At 46.7% G+C, this 25,011-nt stretch overlaps 1 protein-coding gene and 1 long non-coding RNA gene across 2 annotated transcripts; one reads left to right on the top strand and one right to left on the bottom strand.

Annotated features, from left to right (window-relative positions):
- Positions 1-2,479: 2,479 nt before the first annotated feature.
- On the bottom strand, positions 2,480-25,011 carry SPACA9 (sperm acrosome associated 9). Its single transcript, XM_056539499.1, has 4 exons — positions 24,663-25,011; positions 4,771-4,940; positions 4,284-4,486; positions 2,480-3,320 (listed from the first exon to the last, which is right to left on the bottom strand). The coding sequence occupies exons 2-4, from the start codon at positions 4,924-4,926 to the stop codon at positions 3,074-3,076; spliced, it is 606 nt and encodes a 201-aa protein (XP_056395474.1). The 5' UTR covers positions 4,927-4,940; positions 24,663-25,011; the 3' UTR covers positions 2,480-3,073.
- LOC130291097 (uncharacterized) lies at positions 15,678-16,704 on the top strand. Its single transcript, XR_008847797.1, has 3 exons — positions 15,678-15,700; positions 15,732-16,088; positions 16,120-16,704. It is a non-coding gene; the product is annotated as an uncharacterized LOC130291097 (long non-coding RNA).

The following is a 25,011-nucleotide window of genomic DNA, read 5'->3' as shown; positions in this document are numbered from 1 at the left end:
CTCAGGAAGAACACTGATTGACAATCAATTTCACATGGAACAGACAACACGTGGAAATTATAGGCAATTAGCAAGACACCCCCAATAAAGGAGTGGTTCTGCAGGTGGTGACTACAGACCACTTCTCAGTTCCTATTCTTCCTGGCTGATGTTTTGGTCACTTTTGAATGCTGGCGGTGCTTTCAATCTAGTGGTAGCATGAGACGGAATCTACAACCCACACAAGTGGCTCAGGTAGTGCAGCTAATCCAGGATGGCACATCAATGCGAGCTGTGGCAAGAAGGTTTGCTGTGTCTGTCAGTGTAGTGTCCAGAGCATGGAGGCGCTACCAGGAGACAGACCAGTACATCAGGAGACATGGAGAAGGCCATAGGAGGGCAACAACCCAGCAGCAGGACCACTACCTCCGCCTTTGTGCAAGGAGGAGCAGGAGGAGCACTGCCAGAGCCCTGCAAAATGACCTCCAGCAGGCCACAAATGTGCATGTGTCCACTCAAACGGTCAGAAACAGACTCCATGAGGGTGGTATGAGGGCCCGACGTCCACAGGTGAGGGTTGTGCTTACAGCCCAACACCGTGCAGGACGTTTGGCAAATTCACCACTGGTGCCCTGTGCTCTTCACAGATGAAAGCAGGTTCACACTTAGCACATGTGACAGACGTGACAGATTCTGGAGACGCTGTGGAGAACGTTCTGCTGCCTGCAACATCCTCCAGCATGACCGGTTTGGCGGTGGGTCAGTAATTGTGTGGTGTGGCATTTCTTTGGGGGGCCGCACAGCCCTCCATGTGCTTGCCAGAGGTAGCCTGACTGCCATTAGGTACCGAGATGAGATCCTCAGACTCCTTGTGAGACCATATGCTGGTGCGGTTGGCCCTGGGTTCCTCCTAATACAAGACAATGCTAGACCTCATGTGGCTGGAGTGTGTCAGCAGTTCCTACAAGAGGAAGGCATTGATGCTATGGACTGGCCGCCCGTTCCCCTGAATCCGATTGAGCACATCTGGGACGTCTCGCTCCATCCACCACAGACTGTCCAGGAGTTGGCGGATGCTTTAGTCCAGGTCTGGGAGGACATCCCTCAGTAGACCATCCTCCACCTCATCAGGACCATGCCCAGGCGTTGTAGGGAGGTCATACGGGCACGTGGAGGCCACACACACTACTGAGCCTCATTGGGACTTGTATTAAGGACATTACATAAAGTTGGATCAGCCTGTAGTGGGGTTTCTCACTGTGATTTTGAGTGTGACTCCATATCCAGACCTGCAGGGGTTAATACATTTGATTTCCATTGATAATTTTTGTGTGATTTTGTTGTCAGCGCATTCAACTATGTAAAGAGGAAAGGATTTCATACGATTAGTTCATTCATTCACATCTAGGATGTGTTATCGCAGTGTTACCTTTATTTTTTTTGATCAGTGCATATGTGTGTAACATAATGATGAAAAAGATGATCCACGGCAGTGAGTATTATAGCAAGTAAATGTAGAACTAGCATAATTATTCATAATGGGCAGTATAGTTAAAGGGGTACTCCTGGGGAAACTTTTTTTTTTTTAATTAACTGATGCCAGAAAGTTAAACAGATTTGTAAATTACTTCTATTAAAAAAATCTCAATCCTTCCAGTACTTATTAGTATCTGTATACTACAGAGGAAATTCTTTTTGGATTTATTTTGTGTGACGAACACAGTGCTCTCTGCTGACACTTCTGTCCATTTTAGGAACTGTCCAGAGCAGGGGAAAAAAATCCTTATATAAAACCTATGCTGCTATGGACAGTTCCTAAAATGGACAGAAGTGTCAGCAGAGAGCGCTGTGCTCGTGACACAAAAGAAATCCAAAAAGAAAATAATTTCCTCTGTAGTATACAGATACTAATAAGTACTGGAAGGATTAAGATTTTTTAATAGAAGTAATTTACAAATCTGTTTAACTTTCTAGAGCCAGTTGAATAAAAATAAAAATTATTCTTCCACCAGAGTACCCCTTCAAAAGTTAGTTAACCCCAGAATACCCCTTTAAGATTTTGAAATAACAGATTTGTAAATTACTTTTAACTTTCTGCCACCAGTTGATTTGAAAACCTTTTTCTCCCCACCGGAGTACCCCCTTTTAATTGTAAAAGACAGGGATTCAAGATTTTATTAGAGGGGTTATCCAGGAATAGAAAAATTTATTTCAAGAACTGCTCCCCGTCTGTCTCCAGGTTGGGTGTGGTGCTGTTGCTCAATTCCACTGAAGTGACTAGAGCCAAGTTGTAATACCACATCAAACCTTGACACAGATGGGGGAGCATTTAAAAAAAATAATAATAATAATTTGCTCTGTTTTTTTCTATTCCTGGATAACCCCTTTAGGAGCAGATGCAGCTCAGGGGAGACGTCTGCTATTTAACCAGATGGCAGAGATACGTGGACAGGAAAAATAAATAAAAAAAATATTTAAAAAAAACAACTGTAGAAATGACTTATTTGTTATTAGTGGTAAATCCTAAGTTTATTACATTTATCACATTAGTCATTGGTAAATCCTAATTTTGTTACACACAGCAAAGTACAGTCACATTTCTTCAGTCTGGCGTTACTGGGAATTGAGTAAATCTATATACACGTGTGCATGTCTATATAGATTTTTATTAATGTACTATATAGCAGTGTTTTTTTTTCCCAGTGCGCCTCCAGCTGTTGCAAAACTACAACTCCCAGCAAGCCCGGACAGCCAGAGGCTGTCCGGGCTTGCTGGGAGTTGTAGTTTTGCAACAGCTGGAGGCACTTTGGTTGGTGAACGCTATTACAATGAAAAATATACCAAATACATAATCCGTACACACAAACTGAAAATCTCCATTCTTTACACTGCAGCTACTTCTATGAAATGACGAAGACCAGAGGGAGGACTATCATTGGGGGAATGTGAGATGTAACTACAGTAAAGGATGCTCAATCCAGTATTACATTACACATGAAGTGGGGTTCACAGATATTTAAGTGGAATGGAGCCGTCCTGCAGGCCTCCATGCTGGTTTTGAGGCCCCGACATGGTATCTCGCTTTGTTTCATGCCTAGAAAGATGAATCTGCCTGGGTGACTTTGGTCTGAGACCCAGTGCTTTGTGTGTGGCTGTACCCTCCAGCGTTATCCTCAGTATAATGTCTGCCGCTGCTTCCTTCTTCTAGGGGATGCAGTTTCGCCAACCTAGACACGGCTTCTCGAACGTTCGCCAGAACAACGGGAATAAGGCTTATAATTCCACCATAAAAGTTTAATGCTTCATCACAACTGAGGTGGTTAAGAGCATCGTGAGGATACCTAGACAGAGGGGGAAAATTATACAGGTATAGAACTACTGTAACTACTACTTACCACTACAATACTGCCTCCTATATACAAGAATATAACCACTATAATACGCCTCCTATATACAAGAATATAACTACTATAATACTGCCTCCTATATACAAGAATATAACTACTATAATACTGCCTCCTATATACAAGAATATAACTACTATAATACTGCTCCTATATACAAGAATATAACTACTATAATACTGCTCCTATATACAAGAATATAACTACTATAATACTGCTTCTATATACAAGAATATAACTACTATAATACTGCCTCCTATATACAGGAATATAACTACTATAATACTGCCTCCTATATACAAGAATATAACCACTATAATACGCCTCCTATATACAAGAATATAACTACTATAATACTGCCTCCTATATACAAGAATATAACTACTATAATACTGCTCCTATATACAAGAATATAACTACTATAATACTGCCTCCTATATACAAGAATACTGCCTCCTATATACAAGAATATACCTACTATAATACTGCTCCTATATACAAGAACTACTATAATACTGTCTCCTATATACAAGAATATACCTACTATAATACTGCTCCTATATACAAGAATATAACTACTATAATACTGCCCCCTATATACAAGAATATAACTACTATAATACTGCCTCCTATATACAAGAATATAACTACTATAATACTGCTCCTATATACAAGAATATAACTACTATAATACTGCCTCCTATATACAAGAATATAACTACTATAATACTGCTCCTATATACAAGAATATAACTACTACAATACTGCTCCTATATACAAGAATATAACTACTATAATACTGCCTCCTATATACAAGAATATAACTACTATAATACTGCCTCCTATGTATGAAGAGACAGACACTGGTATAATCCGTCTCTCCTGCCGGTTCTAACTTACTTGGCTCTCAGCTCGGTCAGGTCATATGTCGGACTCAGCATTTTCATGGTGATTTGGATGATGTCCCCCGCTGACCTGGTCTCGGTCTGCAGGGCGTCCAGCTTCACACAGAAATCTCCCAGGTTTTTGCAGACCTCAAGGAACAGGGAGATGATCCCCCGGTCTGTGCTGTTGTTACAATTGTAATCCAAGTAGCTTTGTACCTACAATACACGAGTTATGGAAATCAAAAAAAAAAAAAAAAAAAAAAAAACAACAACAACAACACACTATTAAAAGCCCCCCCATCCCTATTTGTTTATAATAAAAAAAAGTAACCCTTTAATCTTCTTTATAAATAAATTTAACTTGAAGTACCATGTCCGGCCACATGGAGTGCTGTTTGGGAGGATATACCTAGAAGGACTCAGATACATGCAGTACAGTGCTTTACAGCGCCATCTAGTGATAGTTTAATGCCAGTACTTATCAGATAAGAAGCTGTTACCTGCGCCAGATTGCTCACAGGTTTGATCCTGTCATGCGCATTTTCGCGCACGCGCTCCAGGGCGGTGATGAACGTCACTTGTTGCCGTGTCAGGAGATTGCACTGGTGCTCCAGAGCCTTCAGGGTCTCCTTGGCCTCCTTCATTGTAAAAGCCATTTATTTCTAGGATCCTGGAAATCAGAAATCCACTTTAGACAATGTATATGATTATCTTCAGAGCAGTGTTTCCCAACCAGGGTGCCTCCAGCTGTTGCAAAACTAAGACTCCCAGCATCAGTTATTTTTCTCCAGGATCTAGCCTGGACCATATTGAAGACTTCTCCCAGCCCCGAAACGTCTTCACAGAATCTGAGGGAGAAACATTTTAGGCTTCTTACTCCAGCACCTCCTCACCTTTATATAAACTCCCCGTGTGTATTGCCCCACACAGTAACAGCCCCCACTCTGTGCACTTATATAGTAGTTATGCCCCCCTCTGAGCTCCCCGTATAGTAATTAGGCCCCTCTGTGCCCCTATATAGTAGATAGGGCCCTCTGAGCCCCCATATAGTAATTAGGCCCCTCTAAGCCTCAATATAGTAGTTAATCCTCCGAGTCCTATATAGTAGTTAGGCCATTTTGAGCCCCCATATAGCAGATACACTTCTCTGAGCCCTATATAGTAGTAAGGCCCTAGTGAGCCCCATAAGGTAAATAGGCCCCTCTGAGCATCCTTTTATTAGGATAGGCTCCACTGATCCCCATATAGTAGTTAGCCCCCCTCCCCTCAAGCCCTTAGTTGTAAGGCCCCTCTGAGCCTCCATATAGTAGATAGGCCACTCTGTGAGCCCCCATATTGTAGTTATTCCACTCTGAGCCATCATATAGTAGATAAGCCCCACTGAGCCCATTATATAGTAGATAAGCCCTATACAGTAGGTAGGCCCCTCTATGCCCCCATATAATTGTTAGGCCCACTATGCCCCCATATAGTGTACAGCCCCCTCTAATCCCCCATATAGTAGTTCATCCCCTCTGAGACCCCAAATAGTAGATAAGCCCCAATATAATAGTTGGTCCCCTCTAAGCCCCCATATAGTAGGTCGGCCCCTCTGTGCCCCCATATAGTAGCTATGCCCACTGAGCCCCATATCCAGAGCAGGCAGCATAGTACAGGGACAGTGCGGCGGCCATTATACAGTCACTGTGGACTTCTTCATGTCACACACACATGCTATGGGGTGAGCCCAAACCTACCCCCCCCCCCCCCCCCGTCAGTGTACGCGCAGGCAGCGTGAGTGTACTGGACACTGGATTGCGGAGGGGCCTGGTGGCATGGACTCCTGTTACTGCCCCCAGCCCCAGATGTGCTCGCCCTGATAACATGACAGGACGCCCCCTGCTGCTTGTAGCTTAGCCCCCCTCATGTTCAACCAATAAGTTCGATTCTTTCATTATTTATGGGAGTAGTGGTGCGCTGGGCTCAGCTGTGCTTGGACTAGTGGTGTGCAGGGCTCGGCTGTGCTGGGAGTAGTGGTGTCCTGGGCTCGGTTGTGCTGGGAGTAGTGGTGCTCTGGGCTCTGTTGTGCTGGGAGTAGTGGTGTCCTGGGCTCGGCTGTGCTGGGAGTAGTGGTGCTCTGGGCTCTGTTGTGCTGGGAGTAGTGGTGCGCTGGGCTGTGCTAGGAGTATTGGTGCGCCGGACTGGGAGTATTGGTGCGCTGGGCTGGGAGTAGTGGTGTCCTGGGCTCTGCTGTGCTGTGTGATGTGTATGATGGAGCTGTGTGATCTTATGGGCTCCAGCATCTGTTTGTCTTGTTGAGTAATGGTGCTTTGGGCTGGGAGTAGTGGTGCGCTGTGCTGGGAGTAGTGGTGGGCAGGGCTGGGAGTAGTGGTGGGCTGGGCTCGGTTGTGCTGGGAGTAGTGGTGTCCTGGGCTCTGCTGTGCTGTGTGATGTGTATGATGGAGCTGGGTGATCTTATGGGCTCCATCATCTGTTTGGCTTGTTGCTAGGAGACGACTGTGATCTAACCCGGACCTCCTCCACTTCAGTGTTTATCAATATCCACCGCTGTCCTGAGCACTGCCCCCTAGTGTCTAATGCTGATATAGCAAGTGTCATGTGGACAGTATGTCTGGCATTATATTTGCAGTATAGTTGGTGTTATATAGATAGTATGACTGGCATTATATGTGCAGTATAGTTGTTATATACATAGTATGACTGGTATATGTGCTGTATAGTTGGTGTTATATAGTTAGTATGACTGGCATTATATGTGCAGTATAGTTGGTGTTATATAGTATGACTGGCATTATATGTGCAGTATAGTTGTTATATAGACAGTATGACTGGCATTATATGTGCAGTATAGTTGTTATATAGACAGTATGACTGGCATTATATGTGCAGTATAGTTGGTGTTATATAGATAGTATGACTGACATATGTGCAGTATAGTTGGTGTTATATACATAGTATGACTGGCATTATATGTGCAGTATAGTTGGTGTTATATAGACAGTATGACTGGTATTATATGTGCAGTATAGTTGGTGTTATATACATAGTATGACTGGTATTATATGTGCAGTATAGTTGGTGTTATATACATAGTATGACTGGCATTATATGTGCAGTATAGTTGGTGTTATATACATAGTATGACTGGTATTATATGTGCAGTATAGTTGGTGTTATGTACATAGTATGACTGGTATTATATGTGCTGTATAGTTGGTGTTATATACATAGTATGACTGGCATTATATGTGCAGTATAGTTGGTGTTATGTACATAGTATGACTGGTATTATATGTGCTGTATAGTTGGTGTTATATACATAGTATGACTGGCGTTATATGTGCAGTATAGTTGGTATTATATAGTATGACTGCATTATATGTGCAGTATAGTTGGTGTTATATAGTATGACTGCATTATATGTGCTGTATAGTTGGTGTTATATACATAGTATGACTGGTATTATATGTGCTGTATAGTTGGTGTTATATACATAGTATGACTGGCGTTATATGTGCAGTATAGTTGGTGTTATATATATAGTATGTCTGGCATTATATGTGCAGTATAGTTGGTGTTATATAGTATGTCTGGCATTATATGTGCAGTATAGTTGGTGTTATATAGTATGACTGCATTATATGTGCAGTATAGTTGGTGTTATATAGTATGACTGCATTATATGTGCAGTATAGTTGGTGTTATATAGATAGTATGACTGGCATTATATGTGCTGTATAGTTGGTGTTATATACATAGTATGACTGGCATTATATGTGCTGTATAGTTGGTGTTATATAGATAGTATGACTGGCATTATATGTGCAGTATAGTTGGTGTTATATAGATAGTATGACTGGCATTATATGTGCAGTATAGTTGGTGTTATATAGTTAGTATGACTGGCATTATATGTGCAGTATAGTTGGTGTTATATACATAGTATGACTGGTATTATATGTGCAGTATAGTTGGTGTTATATAGATAGTATGACTGGCATTATATGTGCAGTATAGTTGGTGTTATATAGATAGTATGACTGGCATTATATGTGCAGTATAGTTGGTGTTATATACATAGTATGACTGGCATTATATGTGCAGTATAGTTGGTGTTATATAGACAGTATGACTGGTATTATATGTGCAGTATAGTTGGTGTTATATAGACAGTATGACTGGCATTATATGTGCAGTATAGTTGGTGTTATATAGATAGTATGACTGGTATTATATGTGCAGTATAGTTGGTGTTATATAGATAGTATGACTGGTATTATATGTGCAGTATAGTTGGTGTTATATAGATAGCATGACTGGCATTATATGTGCAGTATAGTTGTTATATACATAGTATGACTGGCATTATATGTGCAGTATAGTTGGTGTTATATAGATAGTATGACTGACATATGTGCAGTATAGTTGGTGTTATATAGATAGTATGACTGACATATGTGCAGTATAGTTGGTGTTATATAGACAGTATGACTGGCATATGTGCAGTATAGTTGGTGTTATATAGATAGTATGACTGGTATTATATGTGCAGTATAGTTGTTATATAGATAGTATGACTGGCATTATATGTGCAGTATAGTTGGTGTTATATAGATAGTATGACTGGTATTATATGTGCAGTATAGTTGTTATATAGATAGTATGACTGGCATTATATGTGCAGTATAGTTGGTGTTATATAGATAGTATGACTGGTATTATATGTGCAGTATAGTTGGTGTTATATAGATAGTATGACTGGCGTTATATGTGCAGTATAGTTGGTATTATATAGTATGTCTGGCATTATATGTGCAGTATAGTTGGTGTTATATAGTATGTCTGGCATTATATGTGCAGTATAGTTGGTGTTATATAGTATGACTGCATTATATGTGCAGTATAGTTGGTGTTATATAGTATGACTGCATTATATGTGCAGTATAGTTGGTGTTATATAGTATGACTGCATTATATGTGCAGTATAGTTGGTGTTATATAGATAGTATGACTGGCATTATATGTGCAGTATAGTTGGTGTTATATAGATAGTATGACTGCATTATATGTGCAGTATAGTTGGTGTTATATAGTATGACTGCATTATATGTGCAGTATAGTTGGTGTTATATAGATAGTATGACTGCATTATATGTGCAGTATAGTTGGTGTTATATAGTATGACTGGTATTATATGTGCAGTATAGTTGGTGTTATATAGATAGTATGTCTGGCATTATATGTGCAGTATAGTTGGTGTTATATACATAGTATGACTGGCATTATATGTGCAGTATAGTTGGTGTTATATAGACAGTATGACTGGTATTATATGTGCAGTATAGTTGGTGTTATATAGACAGTATGACTGGCATTATATGTGCAGTATAGTTGGTGTTATATAGATAGTATGACTGGTATTATATGTGCAGTATAGTTGGTGTTATATAGATAGTATGACTGGTATTATATGTGCAGTATAGTTGGTGTTATATACATAGTATGACTGGTATTATATGTGCAGTATAGTTGGTGTTATATACATAGTATGACTGGCATTATATGTGCAGTATAGTTGGTGTTATATAGATAGCATGACTGGCATTATATGTGCAGTATAGTTGTTATATACATAGTATGACTGGCATTATATGTGCAGTATAGTTGGTGTTATATAGATAGTATGACTGACATTATATGTGCAGTATAGTTGGTGTTATATAGATAGTATGACTGGTATTATATGTGCAGTATAGTTGTTATATAGATAGTATGACTGGCATTATATGTGCAGTATAGTTGGTGTTATATAGATAGTATGACTGGTATTATATGTGCAGTATAGTTGGTGTTATATAGATAGTATGACTGGTATTATATGTGCAGTATAGTTGGTGTTATATAGATAGTATGACTGGTATTATATGTGCAGTATAGTTGGTGTTATATAGTATGACTGCATTATATGTGCTGTATAGTTGGTGTTATATACATAGTATGACTGGCATTATATGTGCTGTATAGTTGGTGTTATATAGATAGTATGACTGGTATTATATGTGCTGTATAGTTGGTGTTATATAGATAGTATGACTGGCATTATATGTGCAGTATAGTTGGTGTTATATACATAGTATGACTGGTATTATATGTGCAGTATAGTTGGTGTTATATAGTATGACTGGCATTATATGTGCAGTATAGTTGGTGTTATATAGATAGTATGACTGGCATTATATGTGCAGTATAGTTGGTGTTATATAGATAGTATGACTGGCATTATATGTGCAGTATAGTTGGTGTTATATAGATAGTATGACTGGCATTATATGTGCAGTATAGTTGGTGTTATATAGATAGTATGACTGGCATTATATGTGCAGTATAGTTGGTGTTATATAGATAGTATGACTGGCATTATATGTGCACTATAGTTGGTGTTATATAGATAGTATGACTGGCATTATATGTGCTGTATAGTTGGTGTTATATACATAGTATGACTGGCATTATATGTGCTGTATAGTTGGTGTTATATACATAGTATGACTGGCATTATATGTGCTGTATAGTTGTTATATACATAGTATGACTGGCATTATATGTGCTGTATAGTTGTTATATACATAGTATGGCTGGCATTATATGTGCAGTATAGTTGGTGTTATATAGATAGTATGACTGGCATTATGTGGGCTGTATAGTTGGTGTTATATACATAGTATGACTGGCATTATATGGGCAGTATAGTTGGTGTTATATACATTGTATGACTGGCATTATATGGGCAGTATAGTTGGTGTTATATAGATAGTATGACTGGCATTATATGGGCTGTATAGTTGGTGTTATATACATAGTATGACTGGTATTATATGTGCAGTATAGTTGGTGTTATATAGATAGTATGACTGGCATTATGTGCAGTATAGTTGTTATATAGATAGTATGACTGGCATTATATGTGCAGTATAGTTGGTGTTATATACATAGTATGACTGGCATTATATGTGCTGTATAGTTGGTGTTATATACATAGTATGACTGGCATTATATGTGCAGTATAGTTGGTGTTATATACATAGTATGACTGGCATTATATGGGCTCTGTGACAGCCGCTCCTTTCAGATTACTAGTTCTGTGGTAGATGTAAACAACGACATATAGCTAACCCTCAAACTGATTAACCCTTAAAATTGAGACATTGGCCAGTATATCCTTATATGTAGGACATACCTGAGCCCGCACACCAACGCCAAGGTTTCTCAAGTGGCACAGGACCGAACACTAACCTACCTGTGCTGTATGGGCAATACCAGGGGCCAGTGGGCAATTACAGCAGCATTAGGGCCGGCTCCCAGTTACCTCCAGTGTGACAGCCGGCTCCCAGTTACCTCCAGTGGGATTATACAATGGGAGGAGATAGACTATGAGCCCCACCCAAGCTGGCTGATGTGTTGCCGGCCTCACAGGTGAACCTTAATGCCGCCTATAATAGGGATCATGACGCATTCAATGTGGAGTTTATAAACCTTCAAATATAGGATTTAAACAACAAGAAGAAAATATGTGGTCTCAAAAAGCAGGAGGTGCTCAACCCCACATGCAGTTGTGCATTCATACTGGGGGAGCAGATCCTGCGCTTGTAGTCCGTTGCTAAGGGTGATCCCCAGCATAAAAATGCATATAATGGGGGATGCCTGCAGTGGACTACAAGTGCCACAATGGCGTCCTACACCAGATAAATGGTGCGAATGTGTAACATAGAGAGTAACACATATATTTAGGTGCACTACTGTGGTAGATGTAAACAGTGACATATGACTAACCCTCAAACTGATGTTAAAATTGAGACATTAGGCAGTGTATCCTTATCTGTTCTTCAGATACAGCAGAGCTGACTGTGCGCGGCTCTGGGCAGGGGGAGCAGATGTTTGAAGATATCAATGTTTAAAGGGGTACTCCGGCCCCAAGACATCTTATCCTCTATCCAAAGGATAGGGGATAAGATGTCTGATCGCTGGGGACCCCCGCAATCTAGCATTCAGCACCCACCTGCAAGCACTGCTGGAAGCGCTGGAGGCTCTCACAGTTATGCCTCCCGACCACAGGGACGGAGTATCGTGACATCACGACTCCGCCCCTGTGTGATGTCACGCTCCGCCCCCTCAATGCTAGTCTATGGGAGGGGGCGTGACGACTGTCACGCCCCCTCCCATAGACTTGCATTGAGGGGGGCGGGGTTGACGTCACGATACTCCGTCCCCGTGGTCGGGAGGCATAACACTGAGAGCCTCCAGCAGTGCTTACAGGTGGGTGCTGCATGCTAGATTGCGGGGGTCCTTTGGATAGGGGATAAGATGTCTTGGGGCCAGAGTACCCCTTTAATGCTGTGCGCTCCCCGTACTCTTCTCGGGTCGGTAATGATGGCTTTTTGTCAGATCTGGGCCCCTATCCCTGCCCGGGCCCTCGTCTCCCGGGATCCTTGGGTTAGGTTCTTGCAGGATTATAGGTAATGAAGTGTAAACTCTGCGGCGGCTCAGATGAACACGGCAAACATAACACGAGACGTAAGGATGAGGGCAAGACATTACAATTTCCAGCAATTATGTCATGTTTGTGGTGAAATTGTGGCTAAAATGGCGCCATTGTACCATGATTGCGTGGAACGTTGTAAAATAGCGTCATTGTATGCTGGGAGTTGTAGTTTTGCAACAGCTGGGGAGTCAAAGGTCGGAGAACATTGCTCTAACGCAGTGTTTCCAAATCAGGGAGCCTCCAGCTGTTACAGAATTACAACTCCCAGCATGCCCGGACAGATGTTAGCTGTCAAGGCATGCTGGGAGTTGTAGTTTTGCAACATGTCTAGGGGGCACAGTGGTTGGTAAACACTGCTTTAATGTGTTAATGGGGCCTGTCCAGGCATGTTGGGAGTTGTAGTTTTGCAATAGTTGAAGAGCCATGGGTTGGGGAACATTGCTCTAATGTACATGGGGGTCTGTTAGGGCATGCTGGGAGTTGTAGTTTTATAATAGCTGAAGAGCCACAGGTTGAGGAACATTGCCCAAATGTGTATAGGAGTCTGTTGGGGCATGCTGGGAGTAGTTGTAGTTTTGTAACGCTTGAAAAGCCACAGGTTGGGGAACATTGCGCTGTGTTTGGGAGTCTGTCAGGGATGCTGGGAGTTGTAGTTTTGCTATAGTTGGAAAGACTCACATTGGGGAACACTTCTGTGTGTATTGGGATCACTCACTGCATGATGGGAGTTGTAGTTTGCAACATGTTTAGGAGGAAAAGTGGTTAAGAAACACTGCTTTAATGTGTAATAGGGTCTGTCAAGTCATGTTGGGAGTTGTAGCTTTGCAATAGTTGAAGAGCCATGAGTTGGGGAACATTGTCCAAATGTGCTTGGGAGTCTGGTCAGAACATGCTGGGAGTTGTAGTTATGCAAAAACGGAAGAGCCACAGGTTGGGTAACATTTCTCAAATGTGTTTGGAGGTCTTTCAGGACATGTTGGGAGTTATAGTTTTGCAACAGCTGGAAAGACACACATTGAGTCAAGGCATGATGGGAGTTGTAGTTTTGCAATAGTTGAAGAGCCATGAGTTGGGGAACATTGCTCTAATGTGTTTGGGAGTCTGTCAGGGATGCTGGGAGTTGTAGTTTTTCTATAGTGTGAAAGACTCACATTGGGGAACACTATTCAATGTGTATTAGGATCACTCACTGCAGGATATGAGTTGTAGTTTGCAACAGCTGGAGAGCCACAGGTTGGGAAACACTACTGAAAATTTAAGATACATTGTATCCGGAGCTTTCCTCAGGTTGACCAGAGGCGGCGCCACATCCACGACCCTCTGGATCAGTGTTTCCCAAACAGGGCACCTCCAGCTGTTGCAAAACTACAACTCCCAGCATGCCCGGACAGGCCCCTATAGACCTTAGAACAGTGTTTCCCCAGCAGGGTGCCTTCAGCTGTTGCAAAACTACAACTCCCAGCATCCTGGACAGACACCTATAGACCTAAGAACAGTACTTCCCAACCAGAGCGCCTCCAGCTGTTGCAAAACCACAACTCCCACCATGCCCGGACAGGCCCCTAAAGACCTAAAAGCAGTGTTTCCCAGTCAGAGTGCTTCCAGCTGTTGCAAAACTACAACTCCCAGCATGCCCGGACAGCCAACGGCTGTCCGGGCATGTTGGGAGTTGTAGTTTTGCAACAGCTGGAGGCACCCTGCTTGGGGAAACGCTGCCCTGCATCCTCTGGAAACGCCATAAAAAACCTTCCACCTCCATCAGCCGCCAGCGATTTGTCTGCGCAGAGATGGCGTCCTGCAGCCTCGGAGGCATTTTACGACACCGCGAACACATCTGACGCTCCTGCGTTGGCTTCTTGATGGCGACGCAGCGCCTTTCTTCTGGCGGGTCTGCGCTTTATAGTGGCGTGTTACAATGCGGCACATGCCAGCTCCTCGCCTTTGATGGCGGCGCACGCGGAATTGTTTTTGAACTCTCTCAAAGTACGAAAAATATCAAAGTTTTTCTTGTTTTGTTTTTTTCCCGAGCTACAGAGACTCGCAGGAGAGGCAGGAGGAAGCGGCGCTCAAAGTGAATGTTATCTCAATCAGTAGACAGCTCGGGTAACAGATAAAAGGCGGCAAATCAGACGCCGGCGCCACTGCTCCGGGTACCCGGCTGCGGCAGAAGCGGCGCGGAACTTAGCGTTTCCTTCAAAATCCACTATTTCAATTATTTTCTATTACTTCAAAAAGTTTATAGAAACAAGGTCCCTGCCACAATGTGTGTGAACTGTGATGTTTAGTACTAGGTGAGGTGTATGGGATGAGGTTCTGCAGCATATGAGGTGACTATGAGGATGTTCTGCAGCAGCTGAGCTGTATATTATGAAGTCCTGCAGTAGCTGAGGTGTGTTCTATGATGACCTGCAGCAGCTGAGGTGTGTTAGGATATTCTGCAGCAGCTGAGGTGTGTATTATGAGGTTTTGCAGCAGCTGGGGGTGTGAAGTATTATGTTCTGCAGCAGCTGGGCTGTATATTATGATGTCCTGCAGCAGCTGAGTCGAGTCTCATATTCTGCAGCAGCTAAGGAGTGTATTATAATGATCTGCAGCAGCTAAGCTGTGTAATATGTTCTGCAGCAGCTGAGCTGTGTATTATGATGACCTGCAGCAACAGAGGTGTGTTAGGATATTCTGCAGCAGCTGAAGTGTGTATTGTGAGGTTTTGCAGCAGCTGGGGGTGTGAAGTATTATGTTCGGCAGCAGCTGAGCTGTATATTATGATGTTCTGCAGCAGCTGGGGTGTGTATTATGAGGTTCAGCAGCAGCTAAGGTGTGTATGATGAGGTTCTGCAGCAGCTGGGGTGTGTATTATGAGGTTCAGCAGCAGCTAAGGTGTGTATGATGAGGTTCTGCAGTAGCTGGGGTGTGTATCATGAGGTTTTGCAGCAGCTGGGGGTGTGAAGTATTATGTTCGGCAGCAGCTGAGCTGTATATTATGATGTTCTGCAGCAGCTGGGGTGTGTATTATGAGGTTCAGCAGCAGCTAAGGTGTGTATGATGAGGTTCTGCAGTAGCTGGGGTGTGTATTATGAGGTTTTGCAGCAGCTGGGGGTGTGAAGTATTATGTTCGGCAGCAGCTGAGCTGTATATTATGATGTTTTGCAGCAGCTGGGGTGTGTATTATGAGGTTCAGCAGCAGCTAAGGTGTGTATGATGAGGTTCTGCAGTAGCTGGGGTGTGTATGAGGTTTTGCAGCAGCTGTCGTGTGATGTATTATGTTCTGCAGCAGCTGAGGTGTGTATTATGATGTTCTGCACCTGCTGAGGTCTGTATTATGGGGCTCTGCAGCAGCTGAAGTGTGTATTGAGGTTCTGCAGCAACAGAGGTGTGCCTTATGATGTTCTGCAGCAGCTAAGGTGTGTATGATGAGGTTTTGCAGTAGCTGAGGTGTGTGTTGTGAGGTTTTGTAGCAGCTGGGGGTGTGAAGTATTATGTTATGCAGCAGCTGAGCTGTATATTATGATGTCCTGCAGCAGCTGAGTTGAGTATCATGATATTCTGCAGCAGCTAAGGAGTGTATTATGATGATTTGCAGCAACTAAGGTGTGCTATGATGTTCTGCAGCAGCTGTGGTGTGTATTATGAGGTTCAACAGCAGCTAAGGTGTGTATGATGAGGTTCTGCAGTAGCTGGGGTGTGTATTATGAGGTTTTGCAGCAGCTGTGGTGTGATGTATTATGTTCTGCAACAGCTGAGGTGTGTATTATGATGTTCTGCACCTGCTGAGGTCTGTATTATGGGGCTCTGCAGCAGCTGAGGTCTGTATTATGGAGCTCTGCAGCAGCTAAGGTCTGTATTATGGGGCTCTGCAGCAGCTAAGGTCTGTATTATGGGGCTCTGCAGCAGCTGAGGTCTGTATTATGGGGCTCTGCAGCAGCTAAGGTCTGTATTATGGGGCTCTTCAGCAGCTGAGGTCTGTATTATGGGGCTCTTCAGCAGCTGAGGTCTGTATTATGGGGCTCTTCAGCAGCTGAGGTCTGTATTATGGGGCTCTTCAGCAGCTGAGGTCTGTATTATGGAGCTCTGCAGCAACTGAGGTCTGTATTATGGAGCTCTGCAGCAGCTAAGGTCTGTATTATGGAGCTCTGCAGCAGCTAAGGTCTGTATTATGGGGCTCTTCAGCAGCTGAGGTGTGTATTATGATGTTCTGCACCTGCTGAGGTCTGTATTATGGGGCTCTGCAGCAGCTGAGGTCTGTATTATGGGGCTCTGCAGCAGCTAAGGTCTGTATTATGGGGCTCTGCAGCAGCTAAGGTCTGTATTATGGGGCTCTTCAGCAGCTGAGGTCTGTATTATGGGGCTCTGCAGCAGCTGAGGTCTGTATTATGGGGCTCTGCAGCAGCTGAGGTCTGTATTATGGGGCTCTTCAGCAGCTGAGGTCTGTATTATGGGGCTCTGCAGCAGCTGAGGTCTGTATTATGATGTTCTGCACCTGCTGAGGTCTGTATTATGACGTTCTGCAGCAGCTGAGGTGTGTATTATAGGGCTCTGCAGCAGCTGAGGTCTGTATTATGACGCTCTGCAGCAGCTGAGGTCTGTATTATGGGGCTCTGCAGCAGCTGAGGTCTGTATTATGGGGCTCTGCAGCAGCTGAGGTCTGTATTATGGGGCTCTGCAGCAGTCTGTTCCTCTTGTATCCAATCTGGACTATTCTCTCTACACTAAACACATTAGCTACCAGGGGTGGACTGACACCTCATGGGGCCCCCGGGTAATAGAAGATTATGGGGCCCCTGTGTGCCCACCCTTTATAGACACCCCATCCACATAGAATATAATATATTTCTCCTCCTGTACAGTCTGCTGAGGGTGATAGGAGTTTGGTTCCTTTCATCACACTCCTATCACTCTCAGCCTGTACATGTTGACATCTCACAGTGACAGGAATGTGGCTCCAACGCTCCTATTGGGATAGAATTATTGCTTCGGTATTTGACGGTCAGAAGGGAGTCACAATGCTGGCGCTACCTGCCTCACTGGCGTGCACTTACGGGGGAGGTGGAGTCAGCGCAGTCAGGTGTCGGGCACTAGAGGGGTAGGCTTCCTTTAGCGTCTGAAACTTGGCTGCGCTGACTCTTTGCCCCCAGTAAGTGTAGGCAGCACAGCAGTGAGTACATATTGGAAGTGTAGACTGCACAGCAGTCAGTACAGGCTGTAAAGTGTAGGCAGCACAGCAGTGAGGACAGGTTGTAAGTGTAGGCAGCACAGCAGTGAGTACAAGCTGTAAGTGTAGGCAGCACAGCAGTGAGTACATATTGGGAGTGTAGGCAGCACAGCAGTGAGGACAGGCTGTAAGTGTAGGCAGCACAGCAGTGAGTACAGGCTGTAAGTGTAGGCAGCACAGCAGTGAGTACAGGCTGTAAGTGTAGGCAGCACAGCAGTGAGTACAGGCTGTAAGTGTAGGCAGCACAGCAGTGAGTACAGGCTATAAGTGTACAGGTTGTAAGTAGGCAGCACAGCAGTGAGTACAGGCTGTTAGTGTAGGCAGCACAGCAGTGAGTACAGGCTATAAGTGTAAGCAGCACAGCAGTGAGTACAGGCTGTAAGTGTAGGCAGCACAGCAGTGAGTACAGGCTGTAAGTGTAGGCAGCAAAGCAGTGAGGACAGGCTGTAAGTGTAGGCAGCACAGCAGTGAGTACAGGCTGTAAGTGTAGGCAGCACAGCAGTGAGTACAGGCTGTAAGTGTAGGCAGCACAGCAGTGAGTACAGGCTGTAAGTGTAGGCAGCACAGCAGTGAGTACAGGCTGTAAGTGTAGGCAGCACAGCAGTGAGTACAGGCTGTAAGTGTAGGCAGCACAGCAGTGAGTACAGGCTGTAAGTGTAGGCAGCACAGCAGTGAGTACAGGCTATAAGTGTACAGGTTGTAAGTAGGCAGCACAGCAGTGAGTACAGGCTGTTAGTGTAGGCAGCACAGCAGTGAGTACAGGCTGTAAGTGTAGGCAGCACAGCAGTGAGTACAGGCTGTAAGTGTAGGCAGCACAGCAGTGAGTACAGGCTGTAAGTGTAGGCAGCACAGCAGTGGGTACAGGCTGTAAGTGTAGGCAGCACAGCAGTGAGTACAGGCTGTAAGTGTAGGCAGCACAGCAGTGAGTACAGGCTATAAGTGTACAGGTTGTAAGTAGGCAGCACAGCAGTGAGTACAGGCTGTTAGTGTAGGCAGCACAGCAGTGAGTACAGGCTGTAAGTGTAGGCAGCACAGCAGTGAGTACAGGCTATAAGTGTACAGGTTGTAAGTAGGCAGCACAGCAGTGAGTACAGGCTGTTAGTGTAGGCAGCACAGCAGTGAGTACAGGCTATAAGTGTAGGCAGCACAGCAGTGAGTACAGGCTGTAAGTGTAGGCAGCACAGCAGTGAGTACAGGCTGTAAGTGTAGGCAGCAAAGCAGTGAGGACAGGCTGTAAGTGTAGGCTGCACAGCAGTGAGGACAAGTTGTAAGTGTAGGCTGCACAGCAGTGAGGACAAGTTGTAAGTGTAGGCAGCACAGCAGTGAGTACAGGCTGTAAGTGTAGGCAGCACAGCAGTGAGTACAGGTTGTAAGTGTAGGCAGCACAGCAGTGAGTACAAGCTGTAAGTGTAGGCTTCACAGAGTTGAGTACAGGCTGTGAGTGTAGGCAGCACAGTAGTGAGTACAGGCTGTAAGTGTAGGCTGCACAGCAGTGAGTACAGGCTGTAAGTGTAGGCAGCACAGCAGTGAGTACAAGCTGTAAGTGTAGGCAGCACAGCAGTGAGTACAGGCTGTAAGTGTAGGCTGCACAGCAGTGAGTACAGGCTGTAAGTGTAGGGAGCACAGCAGTGACTACAAGCTGTAAGTGTAGGCTGCACAGCAGTGAGTACAGGCTGTAAGTGTAGGCTGCACAGCAGTGAGTACAGGCTGTAAGTGTAGGCAGCACAGCAGTGAGTACAGGCTGTAAGTGTAGGCTTCACAGCAGTGAGTACAGGCTGTAAGTGTAGGCAGCACAGCAGTGAGTATAGGCTGTAAGTGTAGGCAGCACAGCAGTGAGTACAGGCTGTAAGTGTAGGCAGCACAGCAGTGAGTACAGGCTGTAAGTGTAGGCAGCACAGCAGTGAGTGCAGGTTGTGAATGTGCGTCGGTGCAGTGCCCCTGTGCAGTACAGTATGGCAACCTGTAAGTTACAAAGAATTGTAAGATGGCACACCCCATCGGATTCCACCTGGGGCAGTCAGTCCCCCTCCCCCTGAGAGTGATAGGAGTGAGATTACAGCAATTACACTCCTATCACACAGCCGATGCAGCTCTGGAGGTGACTGCAGTATAAGATAGCAGAATAGTAAGTGCAGCTCTAGAGGTGACAGGAGGATAAGACATTCTATAACAGCAGAATAGTGAGTGCAGTTCTGGAGGTGAATAGAGTATAACATGATGCAAGAGCAGAATAGTGATTGCAACTCTAGAGGTGACTAGAGAATAAGACATGACATAACAGCAGAATAGTGAGTGCAGCTCTGGAGGATAAGGCATAATGTAACAGCAGAATAGTGGCTGCAGCTCTGGAGGTGACAGGAGGATAAGACACAATGTAACAGCGGAATAGCAAATGCAGCTCTGGAGGTGACAGGGGGAAAAGACATGATATAACAGCAGAATAGTGAGTGCAGCTCTGGAGGTGACAGGGAAAAGACATGATGTAACAGCAGAATAGTGAGTGCAGCTCTGGAGGTGACGGGGAAAAGACATGATGATACAGCAGAATAGTGACTGCAGCTCTGGAGGTGATGGGGAAAAGACATGATGTAACAGCAGAATAGTGACTGCAGCTCTGGAGGTGACTGAATGATAAGACACAATGTAACAGCAGAATAGCGAATGCAGCTCTGAAAGTGACTGGAGGATAAGGCATGATGTAATAGCAGAATAGTGGCGTCAGCTCTGGAGGCGACGGGGAAAAGACATGATGTAACAGCAGAATAGAGAGTGCAGCTCTGGAGGATAAGAAATTATGTTACAGCAGAATAGTGGCTGCAGCTCTGGAGGTGACTGGAGGATAAGACATGGCGTAAAAGCAGTGAATAGTAAATGCAGGCACACACACCTTACCTTTTCTCTCTGTCTTCTTCCTGTGCAGTGAGGCTTAAGGACCTGCGGGTCATGTGACTCAGGTCCTTAGGCATTCTACTACACAGATCTCGAAGGGGAAAAGTTCCTGCACTCAAGTTCCCCTACCTCACTCCTTCCTATCTGACCCCAGGACACATGTGCCCCCCTCCTATCTACCCCCCAGGACACATGTCGCCCCCCTCCGTCCTATCTGCCCCAGGACACATCACATGTCTCCCCCCCCCCCCCCCTCCGTCCTATCTTCCCCCAGGACACATATCTCCCCCCCCCCGCTTCCGTCCTATCTGCCCTCAGGACACATATCTCCCCCCGCCTCCGTCCTATCTGCCCCCAGGTCACGTCTCCCCCCTACCCCCTCCTATCTGCCCCCAGGACATGTCCCCCTGTCCTATCTGCCCCCAGGACACGTCTCCCCCCCCCCCCATGTGCCCCCAGGACACGTCTCCCCCCCCCGTCCTATGTGCCCCCAGGACACGTCTCCCCCCCCGTCCTATGTGCCCCCAGGACACGTCTCCCCCTGTCCTATCTGCCCCCAGGACACGTCCCCCTGTCCTATCTGCCCCCAGGACACGTCTCCCCCCCCGTCCTATCTGCCCCCAGGACACGTCCCCCCCCCCTGTCCTATCTGCCCCCAGGACACGTCCCCCTGTCCTATCTGCCCCCAGGACACGTCTCCCCCCCCCATCCTATCTGCCCCCAGGACACGTCTCCCCCCCTCTCCTATCTGCCCCAGGTCACGTCTCCCCCCCCGTCCTATCTGCCCACAGGACATGTCACATGTTTTCCCCCTCCATCCCATCTGCCCCCAGGACACATCCCCCCCCCCTCCGTCCTATCTGCCCCCAGGACATGTCTTCCCCCTCCGTTCTATCTGCCCCCAGGACACGTCCCCCCCCCTCCGTTCTATCTGCCCCCAGGACACGTCCCCCCCCTCTGTCCTATCTGCCCCCAGGACACGTCCCCCCCCTCTGTCCTATCTGCCCCCAGGACACGTCCCCCCCCCCCTCCGTTCTATCTGCCCCCAGGACACGTCCCCCCCCTCTGTCCTATCTGCCCCCAGGACACGTCCCCCCCCTCTGTCCTATCTGCCCCCAGGACACATGTCCCCCTTTGCCGTACTCCTGCACTAACTGGAAGAAGATCAGGGGGCATGCATGGTATATGTCTGTATATATCCAGCTTGCATGCTCCCTGATCTTGTGAAGCAGTGAGTCCTGTTGTGGGTGGGCCCCTCCTCAACCACCGGGCCCAGTCAGTCCACCCCTCTCAGCTACTCAAAGCTCCTGAGCTGATGGTTTGCTACAGTGTATCAGTCTGAGAGGGAACCTGTCATTATAAAAAAAAAAAAAAAAAAAAAAAAAACATTTTTGAAATGTCCTGATATCTAAGAGGGGTCTAAGTGTTCAGACCCCGACTGACCACTAGAACAAGTGGGGCTAGAAATGCCATTGGCTTCACGGGCATGCTGGGAGTTGTAGTCTTTCTGCAGGGAACCCTGCTGTAAAGTGATGTTGGTGGGACCTCCCTTTACCTCCTGTGGCCTTTACATTGTTCTGCACTGCTGATCCTCCTCGCCAATGAGCCTGGATTGCGACACACCTGTACTGCCAGTGCCGTCCCCCACTTACACCTGTACTGCCAGTGCCGTCCCCCACTTACACCTGTACTGCCAGTGCCGTCCCCCACTTACACCTGTACCACCAGTGCCGTCCACCACTTACACCTGTACCACCATTGCCGTCCCCCACTTACACCTGTACCGCCAGTGCCGTCCCCCACTTACACCTGTACCACCAGTGCCGTCCCCCACTTACACCTGTACCGCCAGTGCCGTCCCCCACCTACACCTGTACCGCCAGTGCCGTCCACCACTTACACCTGTACCGCCAGTGCCGTCCACCACTTACACCTGTACCGCCAGTGCCGTCCCCCACTTACACCTGTACCACCAGTGCCGTCCACCACTTACACCTGTACCACCATTGCCGTCCCCCACTTACACCTGTACCGCCAGTGCCGCCCCCCACTTACACCTGTACCGCCAGTGCCGTCCCCCACTTACACCTGTACCACCAGTGCCGTCCACCACTTACACCTGTACCGCCAGTGCCGTCCCCCACTTACACCTGTACCGCCAGTGCCGTCCACCACTTACACCTGTACCGCCAGTGCCGTCCACCACTTACACCTGTACCACCAGTGCCGTCCCCCACTTACACCTGTACCACCAGTGCCGTCCACCACTTACACCTGTACCGCCAGTGCCGTCCCCCACTTACACCTGTACCGCCATTGCCGTCCCCCACTTACACCTGTACCGCCAGTGCCGTCCACCACTTACACCTGTACCGCCAGTGCCGTCCACCACTTACACCTGTACCGCCAGTGCCGTCCACCACTTACACCTGTACCGCCAGTGCCGTCCCCCACTTACACCTGTACCGCCATTGCCGTCCCCCACTTACACCTGTACCGCCAGTGCCGTCCACCACTTACACCTGTACCGCCAGTGCCGTCCACCACTTACACCTGTACCGCCAGTGCCGTCCACCACTTACACCTGTACCGCCAGTGCCGTCCACCACTTACACCTGTACCGCCAGTGCCGTCCACCACTTACACCTGTACCGCCAGTGCCGTCCACCACTTACACCTGTACCGCCAGTGCCGTCCACCACTTACACCTGTACCGCCAGTGCCGTCCACCACTTACACCTGTACCGCCAGTGCCGTCCACCACTTACACCTGTACCGCCAGTGCCGTCCACCACTTACACCTGTACCGCCAGTGCCGTCCACCACTTACACCTGTACCGCCAGTGCCGTCCACCACTTACACTTGAACCCCCAGTGCCGTCCCCCACTTACACCTGTACCGCCAGTGCCGTCCACCACTTACACCTGTACCGCCAGTGCCGTCCACCACTTACACCTGTACCGCCAGTGCCGTCCACCACTTACACCTGTACCGCCAGTGCCGTCCACCACTTACACCTGTACCGCCAGTGCCGTCCACCACTTACACCTGTACCGCCAGTGCCGTCCACCACTTACACCTGTACCGCCAGTGCCGTCCACCACTTACACCTGTACCGCCAGTGCCGTCCACCACTTACACCTGTACCCCCAGTGCCGTCCACCACTTACAACTGTACCGCCAGTGCCGTCCACCACTTACACCTGTACCGCCAGTGCCGTCCCCCACTCACGCCTGTACCGCCAGTGCCGTCCCCCACTCACGCCTGTACCGCCAGTGCCGCCCCCCACTCACGCCTGTACCGCCCCCCACTCACGCCTGTACCGCCAGTGCCGTCCCCCACTCACGCCTGTACCGCCAGTGCCGTCCCCCACTCACGCCTGTACCGCCAGTGCTGTCACACATAACAATGTTCCTCGGGGACCCCACTCATACCTGCAGTTTTGCAACAGCTGGAGGCACCCTGGTTGGGAAACACTGGCTTAGCATTTGAATTAGTTGACCTGCTCAGCCTGCCTCCTGTGTGTGGCAGCGGAGCCGTACACGAGAGCCAGGTTGAGCAGATAATCACAAATTTTCCCAGGGACCATATCACTATATCGCAATATGCAAAAATAACAATGCGATTGCGATATACCGTACAGCCCTACTGTGATGTAATGACCTGATTATACCACCTCCAGGACCCCCTCATACAGCTCAAGGGACCCCCTCATACACCTCCCCGGTGCCTGGAAAAGCTGCAATCACCCACCGCTGTGATGCGCTGTGCCCTTTGCACTATTCAGCTCAACTGTTCCACTCCGTTCAGCTCAGCTGTTCCACTGCCCGATCAACTCCACAGTGTTCCACGCCGTACTGTGCGATCAGCGACACTGCCGTACGGTGCGATCAGCGACACTGCCGTACTGTGCGATCAGCTCAGCTGTTCCAGATGTACTGCCCCAGAAGAGACACCGTCCGTACTGCAGCTGAGCTGTACTGTCTGATCAGTGACACCGTCCGTACTGCAGCTGAGCTGTGCTGTCTGATCAGTGACACTGCCGTTCAGCTGACCTGTCCCACCCTGCATAAAACAATGGAGACAACAAAATGGCGCTCCG

This window comes from Hyla sarda, chromosome 9 (genome assembly GCF_029499605.1).
Source record: "Hyla sarda isolate aHylSar1 chromosome 9, aHylSar1.hap1, whole genome shotgun sequence".
NCBI classification, from domain to species: Eukaryota; Metazoa; Chordata; class Amphibia; order Anura; family Hylidae; genus Hyla; species Hyla sarda.
Note: the sequence above shows the minus strand (reverse complement) of the source record. Positions and strands in the feature narration are given on the sequence as shown.

What these genes read in the sequence shown, in the direction of transcription:
- SPACA9 (XM_056539499.1), bottom strand. Translation starts at nt 4,926, where the DNA reads ATGGCTTTTACAATGAAGGAGGCCAAGGAGACCCTGAAGGCTCTGGAG. An exon ending in CTGTGAGCAATCTGGCGCAG is followed by an intron (nt 4,487 to 4,770) that starts GTAACAGCTTCT and finishes CGTGTATTGTAG; the next exon opens with GTACAAAGCTACTTGGATTA. An exon ending in CTGACCGAGCTGAGAGCCAA is followed by an intron (nt 3,321 to 4,283) that starts GTAAGTTAGAAC and finishes CCCTCTGTCTAG; the next exon opens with GTATCCTCACGATGCTCTTA.